The following is a 14,858-nucleotide window of genomic DNA, read 5'->3' on the forward strand; positions in this document are numbered from 1 at the left end:
CACAGGTGAGGAGTAGTGACGGCTTGGTCGCTGGTGGTGAGACCTGTTTGGATTCTGGAAATATTCTGAAGGCACAGCAGATGTCATTTGTTAACAGGATGCATTTGGGTCATAAAAGAGCAGTAAAGGATTATTTGGAAAATTATTTTATAGTTGCTGCAGGTACCTGAAGATATGCCAGAAGGTAAATGCTCGAGAGTGTCCTTAGCAGTGAGTTTAACAGTCCTGTGCCCATCCGGTGAGTCAGGGCCCATCTGGCTGAGGGGCAAATATTGTACACCCATACGATGATGAGTGTGAGCTAGGGGTGTAGCCCTTGTATTAGAAATAAGAGACTTCATGCACATACTCCTCAAATAAGTGAACTGAACCTTTTCCCCTTGAGTTTCTTACTCTTATCTCAGGTCTTTCTGTTACTAGTTTGGGGATAGAAGGTGGTTCACAAAAGAGAAAGGAAGCTGGGCTCATGATTGGGCTCTGTGGTGATTTGATTCAGGTGTCCTCCATAAACATATGTATTCTGACTACTAGGTACCCAGCTAATGGAGATTTGGGGATTAATGCCTTCTAGAGGCAGAGTATTGTTAGGGGGCAGGCTTATGGGTGTTATAGCCAGTTTCCCCTTGCCAGTGTTTGGCACACTGTCTTGTTGCTACTGTCCACCTTATGTAAGCCAGGGGGAGATGTCCACCCTCTGCTCATGCCACCATTTTCCCTTGCCATCATGGAGCTTCCCCTCGAGTCTGTAAGCCAAACTAAACCCCCTTTTTCCCCAAAAGCTGCTGTTGGTCAGGTGATTTCTTCCAGCAATGTGAACCTGACTGGAACAGTAAAGTTGGTATTGAGAGTGGCATTGCTACTAGACACTGGACTGTGTGGCTTTGGCCTTTTGGAGCTGATTTTCAAGAGGAGTGTGAAAAGAAGGGTCCCTGTGCTAGCAATTGAGGAAATCTGATAGTTTTGGGGACCTATTAATGTGAAACATGCTTTTTTGTAGTTTGATGATTGATTTTAGTATAAAGATGGTTAAAAGAAATCCTCTTAAGGTGATGGAGGGGCAGCATCTGGTATTTGTCCTCATTAGAGAGGTTGACATAGGAGGATCACAGTGAGTTTGACTCCACTCTAAGAATACAGAGTGAATTCCGGGTCAGCCTGTTTAAGGGGGTCCCAGACGGGCGGTAAGAGGGAAGGACAGTTTACAGTAAAATACAGTAAAACAGAGCGCATGGTTAGGGTGACCGGACTACATGATCCATACGCCTGTTGATTCATAGGTATATTTTGAAAAATTGGTTTGAATCATACAGACTGCACAAGCTGCCACGTCCTGCTTCTGTAAACCAGGTGCCCGCTTGCTCCCTCACCCCTCCCCTCAGCTATGAACACTACAAAATGAAAGTAAAATCTCAAAATTACTATAGGGAGCCATCCCAACTTCTGCCCTGGAAATAAACTGTAATTTCACTCATGCTGATTTTGGAGTAATCTTTTCAGAAAAGTTCCGCAACACAGAGATGGACGCCTAGTGAGGAAAACGGGTCACTGCATCCTCCATTACCTTATTCCAAGGCCACTGAGCATTTGAGGAAGGGCTGTCCGCCATCAGCGAGAACCATCCAGAGAGAGGGGCGGAGGAGCCCGGGCCGCCCAGCACAGGCCCGCGGGCTCCGAAACGATGACGGCGGTGTCCCGCACGTACGCCCTGGGCGCCCCTGCAAGGCATAGGGCGGGCCTTTCCACCTACATCGGCATGTAATGTGGCTTGGGAAGAAGGAAAGCTAAACAAGCTAGAAAGAAAAACCTGATAAAAACACAAATGTGAGTCATCAGCAGGGAGAGAACTATTATAGACAATGTAGCCAGCAGTTTCGCGAGCTGGTAGCGTGGCCGAGCGGTCTAAGGCGCTGGATTAAGGCTCCAGTCTCTGCGGGGGCGTGGGTTCGAATCCCACCGCTGCCATCTGTACTTTAAATTTCTTTTTCAAGCGTGGAATACCTTCGCTCCCTGCCCGGGTACCAAATCTAAAGCCGGCCAAGAATATGTATATATAGACTGTTTTGGAAGTTTCTTAAAGGGTGCCTGTGAATCCGTCATTTCCTGGAGAGGAGGAAGCACCGGGACTAACAGTGAGCTTAGCCCTCGGCTGAAGGGCGTGCTCTGAGACTTGTCCTGTGACTGGCACAGCATGGCCTGATGGACGTCTGCAGAGGGTGGGGAGGCGCTGACTGCCGCGGAGCTGCTCGCCCCGCCGACTCTGCCAGGGGGAGACGGCAGCGAGTGTGGGGCGCCCTGGGCAGTTGGGAGGGATCAGCCAGAGCGGCAGGACCGGCCGAGGTGAAACGGGAGGAGTTGGCCGCAGAAAAAGTGAAGTTTTGAGTTGGGGGGTGGTGATTTCCGGAGGGCGCCGCCTCACAGCGGACCCTGGGCAGGGATTCTCCAGCACACGGGCGCGGGCCGGCCGGGGACGGGAGATGCTTTCCCATCCAGCGCGGAGCCCTGGCTGATCCAGCCGCTGACTGCCCGGGAAGCAAGCCGGTCTGACCAGCTGTCAGAAAGCTCTCTCCATAGACAACCTCCCTCTCCAGGCTTTAGCTTTTTCGTTCTCCAGTTCCTTGGAGCCATTCTCTCAATAGTCGTGTAGTGGAAGGGAGGGGAGAGAGAGTCTCTTTGGAAACTTTTCATTATAGAAAGGCAAAACCACCATCACGTTGTTTCAAGGCTCCTTGGAGAACAATGTGCAGACATATACTCGCATGTTTTTAAAAGCCAAAGTATGCAAAAGCACGGGCTCGTCCGGGATTTGAACCCGGGACCTCTCGCACCCTAAGCGAGAATCATACCCCTAGACCAACGAGCCACATTGCCTTTACTTCTTACTTTTGCCTCAAGGCTCCTTTGAGATATTGGGCAATTCTACTTGGGTGTGTGCAAGTTTCTCTGACAAGAACAGAATGACTGGTTACACAAAACAGCCTCCCACCAGGAGTCCTCTGTAACAAAAAGTGAAACTGCACTACTTCAAAAGCTCATGAGGTAAAAACTGGACAAGGTGTGTAGAACAAGCGTAAAAGAGAGGAACAAAAAATGCCATGCCAGGCCCCAGCGAGATTTGAACTCGCGACCCCTGGTTTACAAGACCAGTGCTCTAACCCCTGAGCTATGGAGCCTCAGCTTGTATAATGTTTTCCACCTTCCATCTTATAGGTGATATTGTAAGCCTATTGTCCATTGAAGTATTTAGTTCAATTAAAATTCTAGGATACTCCAATGCAAAACCAGAGCCCTGAAAACAATTCTGTTTTGAGCAGCGCTATTACCAGGCTGCCTCTATGTCCCTCCTCTTGTAAACAGAAACGCCACACGGAAAGAACAGGTGTGCACCGGATACAAACCTCCGGCGACCCCTGAGGAGGAGAAGCCTAGGGCAGTTTCCACTGCTGGTAAAATGGGAACAGAGGGGAGAGACTGACCATGGTTCTAACCTTTCTGAATTCTGAGCCACAAACACTGAAGGGTGGTTTTTGTGCCTGTCTCAGGCGAAGGAAGGCTGGAGTGGAGGCTCAAGCTTTCCCTAAAGACATTATTGATCTATCTTTGATATAAGTGGTGAGATTTTCATTTTAAAATTGTGTTTTTAATTTTCCAAAGCCTGGCTTATATAGCATGCTGAAAAAGTATGGGAAAAAAAGTATTTAGATAAGAAAGATCATATGTATATTTTTATTACAAATATATAGCTGCAGATCTGATAGGTTTCCTTTCTCGCTTTGTAAATGATATACACAATGCTGCTACCATTAGTTTTTTTTCAAGAAAATATGTGCTTTATTATATATTGTGTTTATTATATTTATTTATAGATATGGAATTTGCAGCAGCTGTTCTTGATTTGGGGCTGAGTCATGTGTACCCAGTACAAGAGGAGGAAGTAAGGTCGTTTGGTGGGCCTGGCTAGATGGGACAGGGCTACTTCTTCTTGTACTCCTGGGCACTCATTACTCTGACTTTCTACACCAGACCCTGGCCTCCACCCCCACACCCCCTGGAGAGAGCTACACTCAAGACCCTGTAAAGAATCAAGTCTCCATTTTTCATTTGCCTCCAAAAGGCACTTCACTGGAGCACACCTGAAGCATGATCTCTTTGGGCTAAAGACAGACTTCCCAATGTAAGGAACTGAAGGTTGCCTGTCTCTTCTAGAACAGAAAAGCAAGCTAAAACTTTCAGTTGTGTGTGGTGTCTGATGTTGCCATGCAAATGCTCGTCCTACAGTTAGGCTTGGAGGTCATGGAAGGAGGGGCCCCACCTCTCATCTCCCTGGTAACATTGATCAGCCAAATACCACAATGTCTTCTCCATAGGATTTTCAACAAAGAAAATGTAATCTGTTCATGAGGTAATGTATTTATAGCCTCACTGCAGTTGCCTGCATATCCTCACGGCTAACCCTGACCAATTTTCTGTATTCTAACTCAAAAAGCGTTAGTTTCTGACTGAAATCTTAAACATGTAGCTCTGACTCTATGTGACCTTTTCACCCTTTCTGCTATAAATCTTTGCTTTATTCCCCATTGTCATGAGACAAAGATTGGACCATCAGAAACTGCAGCAATCAGAAAACAAAACAAAACAAAAACCATAAATAATTTAACTATGTTAGCTCTAGGAGTTCTTATTTTGGATACAAGTGTCTGTTTTAATTATCTTTATTATTGTTACAACTTTCACAGAGACTGGCTTTTAGGTAGATGAAGAGGTCACAGTTGCTTTCACCCCTTCCCTTCTTGCTGTTTCTCCTCCTCTCTGTCATTTTCTACTCACATTCTTGCCTCACCTCATTTTCCTAGGATCTATCCCATCCTCAGCCTGGCACAATTCCTATTCTCTGTATGGGCTGATTTCTTCTCCTTTAGTCATAGACTACTACATCATTGAGAGGAATTTAAAATGCTCTACCTTGAACCTAACATTTTAGGGTTCCTTCTAGACAAAGCTTGACTTTGGGGACAGAATGGGTTCTCACTCATCTATCAAAACAAACCTTGGCTAGTGGATCCTATCCACATCTAGCCTACTGCTTACCCTCAGAAGTCATCCCAGGGCCTTATATCAAACACTCTAACCTTCTCCCAGCCCATGGCAGCTCATAAATTCCTTGGTTTGCCTGTCTGACTCCATGAGGTCCCAAGGGCTCTTCCTGCTGAGACTCCAATCAAGCCTAGATGTGTCCCACTGTGCTCTGGCTCTTCCTGAGTGCTTCTGGGGGAGGTGGGGGATGGGGAGATGCCACCGTTGGCAGTTAGATTAATCAGGCAGGGTCAAGGTAGCCCTTAAAGAGAGGGGCCTTAGGACATCTCACCCTTGCCATGCCTATCTCAACTTGCCTGGGCAGTGCCAGTCTTGGGACTTAATGTTTGCCCATCTCACCCAATTAGATCTCTCTCAGTGCACACCCTGCCCAGCTTTGGGTGGATTTCTCCTCCAAGCCGGCGGACTGGCCAGGACATATGGTGTAAGTGCATCCAGCTGGGATGGCACAAATCCTATATCCCCCTGGATCCACAGAGAATGTGGCCCATTTTTCACTGTCTCAAGAGCTGGCAGCCACGTTTTTTTGGGTCTTGGGCAGATAAGAGCTCTCTCCCACTCCAGCAGCCCTGCTCTCCAGCAGCCCTGCTAGATGCTAGGATAGAAAAGACACTTTTTTTCCTTTTATTATTGTCTTCACTTCTGGTCTTTCTTGGAAGCGTATGTTTTTTTTTTTTAAGTCCCTTCACATTTTTTTCCCCTAACATCCATGTTTGGCACCTTGGGCTCCTGGGCTACATGTGGCCTACATGAGCATTTGGGCTCCATGTGGTATACCTCTCTTCTTCCCACTTTATCTTCCCTTACCTCCCAGTTTTCTACCTCCCCCACTCCTTTGTAAGATCAGAATAAAATGTGATGTTTTAAAAATCATTTTCTTGTCAGGCATGGTGGCGTACACCTTTAATCCCAGCACTTGGGAGGCAGAGGTAGGAAGATCACCATGAGTTCAAGGCCAGCCTGAGACTACACAGTGAATTCCAGGTCAGCCTGGACTAGAGTGAAACCCTACCTCAAAAAAAAAATAATAATAATAATAATAATAATAATCATTTTCTTGAATCTGGAATTACCAATTCTTTGGTTAGTTTGCAGATAAGAACTCAGGGTTTGTGGTTCTGGAAAGCACACCAGAACTCCAATTCCATTACACTTCTTCCTCTGAGCCCTCTGAATATGTTCAGTTGCATTTTCAAATGATACTATTTGAAAGTAAATTTTTTGGGGGGGAGGGTTCAAAGTAGAGTCTCACTCTAGTTGAGGCTGACCCAGAATTCTCTATGTAGTCTCAGGCTGTCCTCCAAGCACAGCAATCCTTATGCCTCTGCCTCCCAAGTGCTGGGATTAAAGGCAGGCATGCACCTCCTGAAACCACATTTTTGATTGTTGGTGTTGCTTCTATTTTCCCTCAACTTTTATTTTGTAAAAATAAACAGATTAATGAAACGTGACCCAGCAGAAAGCATTCAGAACATACTACAGCAAGGCAGTTGCTCACATCCTTGAGTTTCGGTAGAAACTCAATGGCAGACAGAGAGCAGGAAAGCTTTTCTGTGCCTAAAGGAAAGGCTTTGGGTTTGTTGGCCTGGGGAAGCTGTACATGAGCTAACTGCAGCTCCACCAATGAAGCAGGTCTGGTGTGACTATGGTGCATATTTACCTTTCTAAGCTGCCACTAGGGGAGCTGTCAAGTCATAGGCATTTGGGGCTTTTTCCAAAGTTGATTTGGCTTCATGGGCTGCTTGCTAGAGACAGCGATCTGATGTCCTGTTGTTATAGTCCAAGCAAGAGAACTACAGACTACCTTGCTTTTGTAGCCAGTTGGAAGTCTTTTTTATTAAGCCAGTGACTTAGAGCAGATCACACCAGAAAATGCTTTCAGTGCAGAAGCTCAGGAGTACAACATTTTTAAAGTCAAAAGACTATAAAAATGACACATTGGTGCCAGATGGAGGTCAGGGTATCTTTGGAATTGTAGGCACTACACTCCCTATACTGGAATTATCTCGAGTTTAAACACCTGGCTGTCATGGGTAGTCCCCAGAGTGCTAACAGTGCAGACATGGCCCTCCTGGGGCACTAGGGAGTTTGCATCTGAAAGGTGCCTGTTGTAGTCAGGTTTGCATTGCTGGCAGAAATCACCTGATCAAGAGCAGCTTTGGGGGGAAAAAAAGGTATATTTTGGCTTACAGGCTTCAGGGGAAGCTCTGTGATGGCAGGGGGAAACGATGGCATGAGCAGAAGGTGGACATCACCCCCTGCCAATATAAGGTGGATAACAGCAACAGGAGAGTGTGCCAAACACTGGCATGGGAAAACTGGCTATAATACCCATAAAGCCCGCCCCCAACAATACACTGCCTCCAAGAGGCATTAATTCCCCAATCTCCATCAGCTGGGAACCTAGCATTCTTTCTTTTCTTTTTAATTTTTTTTTGTTTATCTTTTTTTTTAATATTTTTTGTTCATTTTTATTTATTTATTTGAGAGTGACAGAGAGAGAGAGAGAGGGAGAGAGAGACACAGATAGAGAGAGAATGAGCGCGCCAGGGCTTCCAGCCACTGCAAACGAACTCCAGATGTGTGCGCCCCCTTGTGCATCTGGCCAACGTAGGTCCTGGGGAATCAAGCCTTGAACCGGGGTCCTTAGGCTTCACAGGCAAGTGCTTAACCGCTAAGCCATCTCTCCAGCCCTTTTTTGTTTATCTTTATTTATTTATTTATTTGAGAGCACCACAGAGAGAGAGAGAGGGAGGGAAAGAACCAGGGCCTCCAGCCATTGCAAACAAACTCCAGATGCGTGCGCCCTCTTGTGCATCTGGCTAACGTGGGTCCTGGGGCATCAAGCCTTGAACTGGGGTCCTTAGGCTTCACAGGCAAGCACTTGACCACTAAGCCATCTCTCCAGCCCCAGAACCTAGCATTCTGAACACCTAAGTTTATGGGGGACACCTGGCCCCCATAAACTGATAATAATACATGACATAAAATATAATTCATTCATCCAACTTTAAAAGTGCCCATAGGGCTGGAGAGATGGCTTAGCGGTTAAGCGATTGCCTGTGAAGCCGAAGGATCCCGGTTCGAGGCTCGGTTCCCCAGGTCCCACGTTAGCCAGATGCACAAGGGGGCGCACGTGTCTGGAGTTCGTTTGCAGAGGCTGGAAGCCCTGGCGCACCCATTCTCTCTCTGTCTCTCTTTACCTATCTGCCTCTTTCTCTCTGTGTCACTCTCAAATAAATAAAAATAAACAAAAAAAAAAAGTGCCCATAATTTTTTTCTTATCAATCCCAATGATATTCAAACATCCCCATAACTTAAGGTCCTTTAACTGAGGCATAATATCAACCTTCCCCCAAAACCCATAATGATACAGAATAAACACTCACACTGCAATAGATGGCATTGGGCATAGCAAAGAAATATTCAACAAATACAAGATTTAAACAGGGCCAACATCAAACTCTATAGCTCCAAGTCAAACAACTCTAGTCCACAACAAATCTCCAAGTCTGATAATTCTAACCAGGAACAAGTCTCTGGAGCCCCTCCAGCTAGGCTACTCACAGTCCTGGAAACTGCATCTGGGACCCACAACTGTCCTTGGCAGCCATCTCATGGTCCCAGCATCTCCACTGGGTCTCCACAGCAATCCACGGTTCATTCTCATGGCTCCATCGGGTCTCCATGCAGGCATCCAGCAAACCTGCTTCACACTGCCCATGGCCACTTCCAAAACACAAGACTGTTGCAAACTCAATGGCCCTCTCTTTTCTGCATTTCTTATACTCCATACTACCAGGTAGGGTGCCAATTTGTTAATCCAGGGGGGAATAAAACAGACTTTGAATAACAGGATACTCCTTGAGCATTCATGCCCCTTCAAAAGAGTCTACATTCTTCCTATTGCCCCTGTGCAGGTCAGCTGGCCCAATCTCAAAAGTTGTAATCTCATAATTGGAGCAGAACAGGCAGAAGTTTCAGCCCAAATATTTCATTTCTGTGCCATATCCCTCTGCTCACACCAGTCCATTTCTATGCAAAGCAACCCTGCATAAGTTCTCAGAACATGGGCATAACAGCAAGCCTCTCATACAAACTGCTTCCAGCCCAATCCAGGCACAGCTCTTTCTCATCCTCATAAGCCAAATTTCACAGTCCTTAGTTCTTACTGCATTCAGGTCTTATAATGCTGACCAGAATAGTCCATCAAGCTGTACTTACAGCACTACAAGGCATCTCTTAGGCTAAGGTTTCAAGTCCTTCCACATTTCTCTTGAAAATCAGCTCCAAAAGGCCAAAGCCACACAGTCAGGTGTCTAGCAGCAACCCTATTCCTTGATACAAATTTTACTGTTGCAGTCAGGTTTTCATTGCTGGCAGAAATCACTTAAGAGCAGCTTTTGGGAAGAAAGGGTTTATTTTGGCTTACAGGCTTGAGGGGAAGTATGAGCAGAGGGTGGACATCACCCCCTGCCAACATAAGGTGGACAATAGCAACAGGAGAGTGAGCCAAGCACTGGCAAGGGAAACTGGCTTTAATACCCATATGCACACCCCCAACAATACTCTGCCTCCAAGAGGTGTTAATTCCTAAATCTCCATCAGCTGGGAACCTAGCATTCAGAACACCTAAGTTTTGGGGGTACACCTGAATCAAACCAACACAGCAGGTAAGTAGCAGGTAAGTATTAACTTAGATATTTTATTCCCCCAGTAAATGGAGTCAGGGCCTAGTTAAGGCAGAATGGTATTATCTTATCTATTTCAGTGTAAGCCTGACTTTTAATTGTAGGTTGGTTTCCTGGGTTGGTCACTGTGGATAATGGATTGACTTAATGAGACAATTGTGGGCTGTAAGGCAGAGTTCTGAGGGTTTTCTTTTTATTAATATTTATTGAGAGAGAGAATGAGTGGGTGCACTAGGGCCTCTACTAAGTGAACTCCAGATGCATGATCCACTTTGTGCATCTGGCTTTACATGGGTACTGGGAATGGAACCCATGCCATCAGGCTTTGCCACCAAGCATCTTGAACTGCTGAACCATCCATCTCTCCAGGACATGTTCTATTGTTACATATGGTTTTGAGAGGGAGTACAGTTAGGGTGACTGGACCCCTGAAAGTTAGAAATCAAAGATGATTTGACTTTTTATCTCTTGTCCAGTTTTCTAGACATGTTTATTTTAAAAAAGATAAAGCCAGGCATGGTGGCACATGCCTTTAATGCCAGCACTTGAGAGGCAGAGGTAGGAGGACTGCCATATGTTTGAACCCCACCCATCCCCCAGACTACATAGTGAGTTCTAGCTCAGCCTGGGCTAGAGTGAAACCCTACCTTGAAACAACAAAGAAAAAAAGAAAAAGAAAGAAAAGAAAACTAAACAGGACCCCTCTGGGGCAGGCGGTCTTTTATAGGATTTAAACATTGTTGTTTGTCAAGTTTAGCCTCCAGAACTTAGTGTCAGGGCTAGCTTCTTCCTGAGACAGCCCCTAGCCCTAACCAACCAGCTGTCCCTCTGGTTCACCTGAGCCAGAAGACAGCCCACCACAAAGGATATAAATACCTTTGCAAAGGGAGAGCAGGCTGTCTACCACTTGGCTGGACCTGGACTTCACCCAGGCCCAGCCAAGAGGTGGCTTCCCCTAGCTCTTACTCTCCACATGGTATCCCTTCCAGTTCTCCACATGGCAGGAGTTCTTTAAACTTTCTTTTTTCTCTCTACAGTTTTTCAAGGCCCTGTACTTAGAATCTCCAGCCACATGAGTGCCTTTCCTTGGCTCTGTACTTCCCACAATAAATATAGTAATTTAATGATTATCCTTCTCAGTCTTTTTTATTTTTTGTCTTTCGAGGAAGGGCTTTGCTCTAGCCTAGGCTGACCTAAAATTCATTAGGTAGTTTCAGGGTGGCCTTGAACTCATGGTGATCCACCTACCTCTGCCTCAGTCTTTTTTATCCAATTAAAACATTTTTTTTATTTCAAAGGAGAAAGTGTGGGTGGGGGGAGGGAATTAATATGGGATTTGTTTTATAATCATGGAAAATGCTAATAAAAATAAAAAAATAATAAATAAAATAAAATAAAAACCCTTCAAAAAAAAAGAATTCAAGTTGAAAAAAATTTTATTATTATTTATTTATTTGAGAGCAACAGACAGAGACAGAAAGAGGGAAATAGAGAGAGAAAATGGGCATGCAAGGACCTCCAGCCACTGCAAATGAACTCCAGACATGTGAGCCCCCTTGTGCATCTGACTAATGTGGGTCCTGGGGAATGGAGCCTCGAACTGGGGCCCTCAGGCTTCACAGGCAAGTGCTTAACCACTAAGCAATCTCTCCAGCCCTTTATTCAATTTTTAAATATTTGTTTTTCATTTATTAGAGAGAAAGAGATAGAGAATAAGTGCACCAGGGCCTCTAGCCACTGGGATCAAACTCCAGACACATGTTCCACCTTCCATATCTGGCTTACGTGGGATCTGGGTCCTTAGGCTTTGGGGGCAAGTGCCCTAAGCACTAAGCCATCTCTCCAGTCCATATTCAATTGTTCCTTAAAATCAAAAACAAACTTTCTTGGACCCTAAGCACCCTGTTACATATTGGTGACTTTGGTGGGATTATCTTGAGAAGGAAAATTATGATTATTATATTATGGGAGAAAATGAGAAGCACATTTTCTATTTGTGAGTACAACTTGGGGTATTCTACTGCTTCTCTCCTCTTATGGAAAATGAATTTGCTTTCTCTTCTTGCTGGAGGCTAAGATCACTATCTCTGGCTAAGCTGAGGGGAATGAATGGTGCATGGTATTGGCTGTGGCCAGGCAGGCAGGAAGGCCTCCCTTTGGGCTGGAGACTCTCCACTACAGCCCTTGTAAGACCCCCAGAATGAGGACCCCACGCTCTGCCCAGAAATGGCGACACCCCAAATCACTCATGAGAAATGGTCTTGATGCAAACTGCAAGAGGATTTTATCCCAAGTCATACACCGCACAGGGGTAGAGGACTGCAGAGCCCTGAATGCAGGAACGGGACAGTTTTAATAGGGTTTCTAACAAAGCCTGTGTACTAGCCCGTGGGGTGTGAGCCAGTCAGTTTGTGCCACTCCATAGTTTCTAAGCCAATTAGCTTAATTTGTTCAAGCCCCTCGTGGACCAATCAGTCTCTTATGACCTTAGTGGTCAGCATTTGCGCAGGTCCTTGGGTGGGGGTAGCAGAGTGTGGTATCAGTCTCCTATGACCTTGGTGTTCTGAGGCAGGCTGCTACGGCTTATGGTGCAGGCTATTAAGGCTTATGGTGCAGGCTATTTACAGAAACCAAATAAGTGGTTTACTTTATTACTCATTTCCCATCCTTGAGGGCTATCTCATGCCCTTTTTACCTAGTTTTATATTAGGAGTGGGCTCTGATATAATAAGAAGAGGGATTCTTTACTTGCTTTTAACAGAGAGTAAAGCCTGGAGTTTGAGGTATGCAGGGGCCCGCTTAAGCTCCCTTTGGAGCGTGATAGTATTTCTGGGCTTCTGAATTCTTGGGCCTTTCACCCTCACTCATGAGGCTGCACATTGACATCCCTGGACACATGGCTCGCTTCACCTGCTGAGATGTGAGCCCCGTTGATGTGCACTATAATCTGGGGCCAGGTGGGGTTCACTTGTGAAGGTGACAGAACTTCACCTTGCAGGGAAATGTGTTTAGTTGAGCTTCCTCCAACCCCCAGCCACACGTAACAAAGCTGAAATCCTCCAGAGCTTGTTCTGCTGAGCCAAGGAGGAAAGGCCTCATGGCCACATGAAGCTAGGCAACCAAAGGCATCTGGCTCAAATGACTCCTAAAAGTGTTTTTTTTTTTTTTTTTCTCCTTTTCCCATTACAAGCCACTGTGCTACAAAACACATGATTGCTCATGGGAAGGATGGGAAGATAGAGCTCCAACTCCTGCTCTGGGCTCTGCCCCTCCTGCACACAACAGTCTCTGCCCAGTTCAATTGGGAACTTGAAGCCAGTTGGTCTCTGGCTGCCTACATGAGGCAGAGAAAAACTGCCCCACCCAAGCCCTGGGTCTCTGCTGGAAAGGTTTCTTCAACAGGCAATGGAACTGAGGCCTGAGGCTATGTCAACTGGGTGGGGGAAGTAACTATGCATCTCTCAGAAAACACAAAAATACAATGAAAAAAGACATGTGAGATGGTACTTGTTAACTGCCATGATTTTCTGCCAAAGTGCTCGATGACAAATATATCTTTACATAACAGTGAATCATTTATTCATACAGGTGTTATAAAAAAATAAAATGAGCTAGGTCTGGTGATATAGTCCTATTATCCTAGTTACTCAAGAAACAGACAGGAGCATCACCAATTCAAGGCTCCAATTTGATAGGCTGACCTCACATTTATAAACCACATGACAATATAATTACTAAGTTCATGTTCCAGGTCAACTTAAAAAATTCTCCCTGAAGTAATACCTCACAATTTGCCAGGTATTTTAAGAGATTACTTAAGGAAAGTAAACAACTGACCTAAGTTTTGAAAGGCCCAAGAAGTCAGGAGCCTAGAAATACTATCACGCTCCAAAAGGAGCTTTAGCGGGGCCCTGCATACCTCAAACTCCAGGCCCTACTCTCTGCTAGGAAGTAAGTAGAAAGTCACTCTTCTCATTGTGTCAGAGCCCGCTCTCGATATAAAACTAGGTGAAGGGGCGTAAGACAGGCCCTTGAGGATGGGACGTGAGTAACGGATTAAACCGCTTATCTGGCTTCTGTAAACTGCTCGCACCATAAGCCCTAATAGCCTGTCTTAACCACACTTTGTCACCCCCACCCAGGAGCCCATGCAAATGCTGACCGCTGAGGTTATAGGAAACTGATTGGTCCATGGAGCATGGGCTTCAGTAATTTAAAATGATTGTCTTAGAAACTATGGAGTGGCATAAACCGACTGGCCCACACTGCGCAGGATCCTGATGCTAAAAAATGATTGTTTTTAATGCACAGGCTTTGTTAGAAACCATATAAAAGCTGTCCCGTTTCTGTATCCGGGGCTCTGCAGTCCTCTACCCCTGCATGGTGTATGACTGTGGGCCCCAGTGCGCTTGGGATAAAAATCCTCTTGCTGTTTGCATCAAGACCGTTTCTCGTGAGTGATTTGGGGTGTCACCATTTCCAGGCAGAGCGTGGGGTCCTCGTCCTGAGGGCTTACAGTTCCAGACCAACCTGCCTCAAGACAATAAAAATCTGCCTTAGCTATTCTTAATAAAATCTTTTACAGGTGTATTAGAGGTATTGGTAATGATTATCCCCCAAACAGCTGTCATGTTTTGCCTATATTCATAGGCTTATCCCTTTTAAAAATATATTTCATGGGGTTTATTATATAGGTATTATTGTGCCAAGAGCCCTGACCAGGAGCCAAGTACCCCAGTCATCCAGGAGTCACCCAGAGAACCGCCACAGAAGCTGAGACACTCAAATGCAAAAGAAACAGATTTCTTTATTGCAAGCCTAGGCCTGGGCTCCGTCCCCACAGTCCGGCACAGTGGTAGTGAGGGACAGAGCCCCTTTCTTTTGGGGGAAGGGGTAAGGGGTTCATATAGGAATTTGAACAAAGAAGTAGGGGATAGATACATGATTGGTTGATTTAAACAGTTCTGATTGGCTTGGGGTTTCAGCGGGCAAAGTTGGGAGCAGGAGCTAGGGGTACTCTAGGCAGATGAAGTCATCTCCATTGTCCTTGAATTGGAGATTCCTCAGTTTCTTATC

General features: G+C 45.6%; 1 protein-coding gene and 3 non-coding genes across 6 annotated transcripts in view; 1 reads left to right on the forward strand and 3 right to left on the reverse strand.

Moving 5' to 3' along the window:
• Positions 1 to 1,754, reverse strand: part of LOC101603359 (probable ribonuclease 11) — a 66,111-nt gene extending 64,357 nt beyond the window's left edge. For all 3 annotated transcript variants that reach the window (XM_045157679.1, XM_045157678.1, XM_045157677.1), the window contains exon 1: positions 1,562 to 1,754. In XM_045157679.1, coding sequence (XP_045013614.1) covers positions 1,562 to 1,584 — 23 coding nt within the window. In that variant the 5' untranslated portion in view covers positions 1,585 to 1,754. The remainder of the gene's footprint in view (positions 1 to 1,561) is intronic.
• A 126-nt stretch (positions 1,755 to 1,880) lies between these two features.
• On the forward strand, positions 1,881 to 1,962 carry Trnal-aag. Its single transcript has one exon. It is a non-coding gene; the product is annotated as a tRNA-Leu (tRNA).
• Positions 1,963 to 2,788: 826 nt separating this feature from the next.
• Positions 2,789 to 2,860, reverse strand: Trnap-agg. Its single transcript has one exon. It is a non-coding gene; the product is annotated as a tRNA-Pro (tRNA).
• Positions 2,861 to 3,097: 237 nt separating this feature from the next.
• Trnat-ugu lies at positions 3,098 to 3,170 on the reverse strand. Its single transcript has one exon. It is a non-coding gene; the product is annotated as a tRNA-Thr (tRNA).
• Positions 3,171 to 14,858: the final 11,688 nt, after the last annotated feature.

The sequence above is a fragment of the Jaculus jaculus genome, chromosome 8, assembly GCF_020740685.1.
Source record: "Jaculus jaculus isolate mJacJac1 chromosome 8, mJacJac1.mat.Y.cur, whole genome shotgun sequence".
NCBI lineage: Eukaryota > Metazoa > Chordata > Mammalia > Rodentia > Dipodidae > Jaculus > Jaculus jaculus.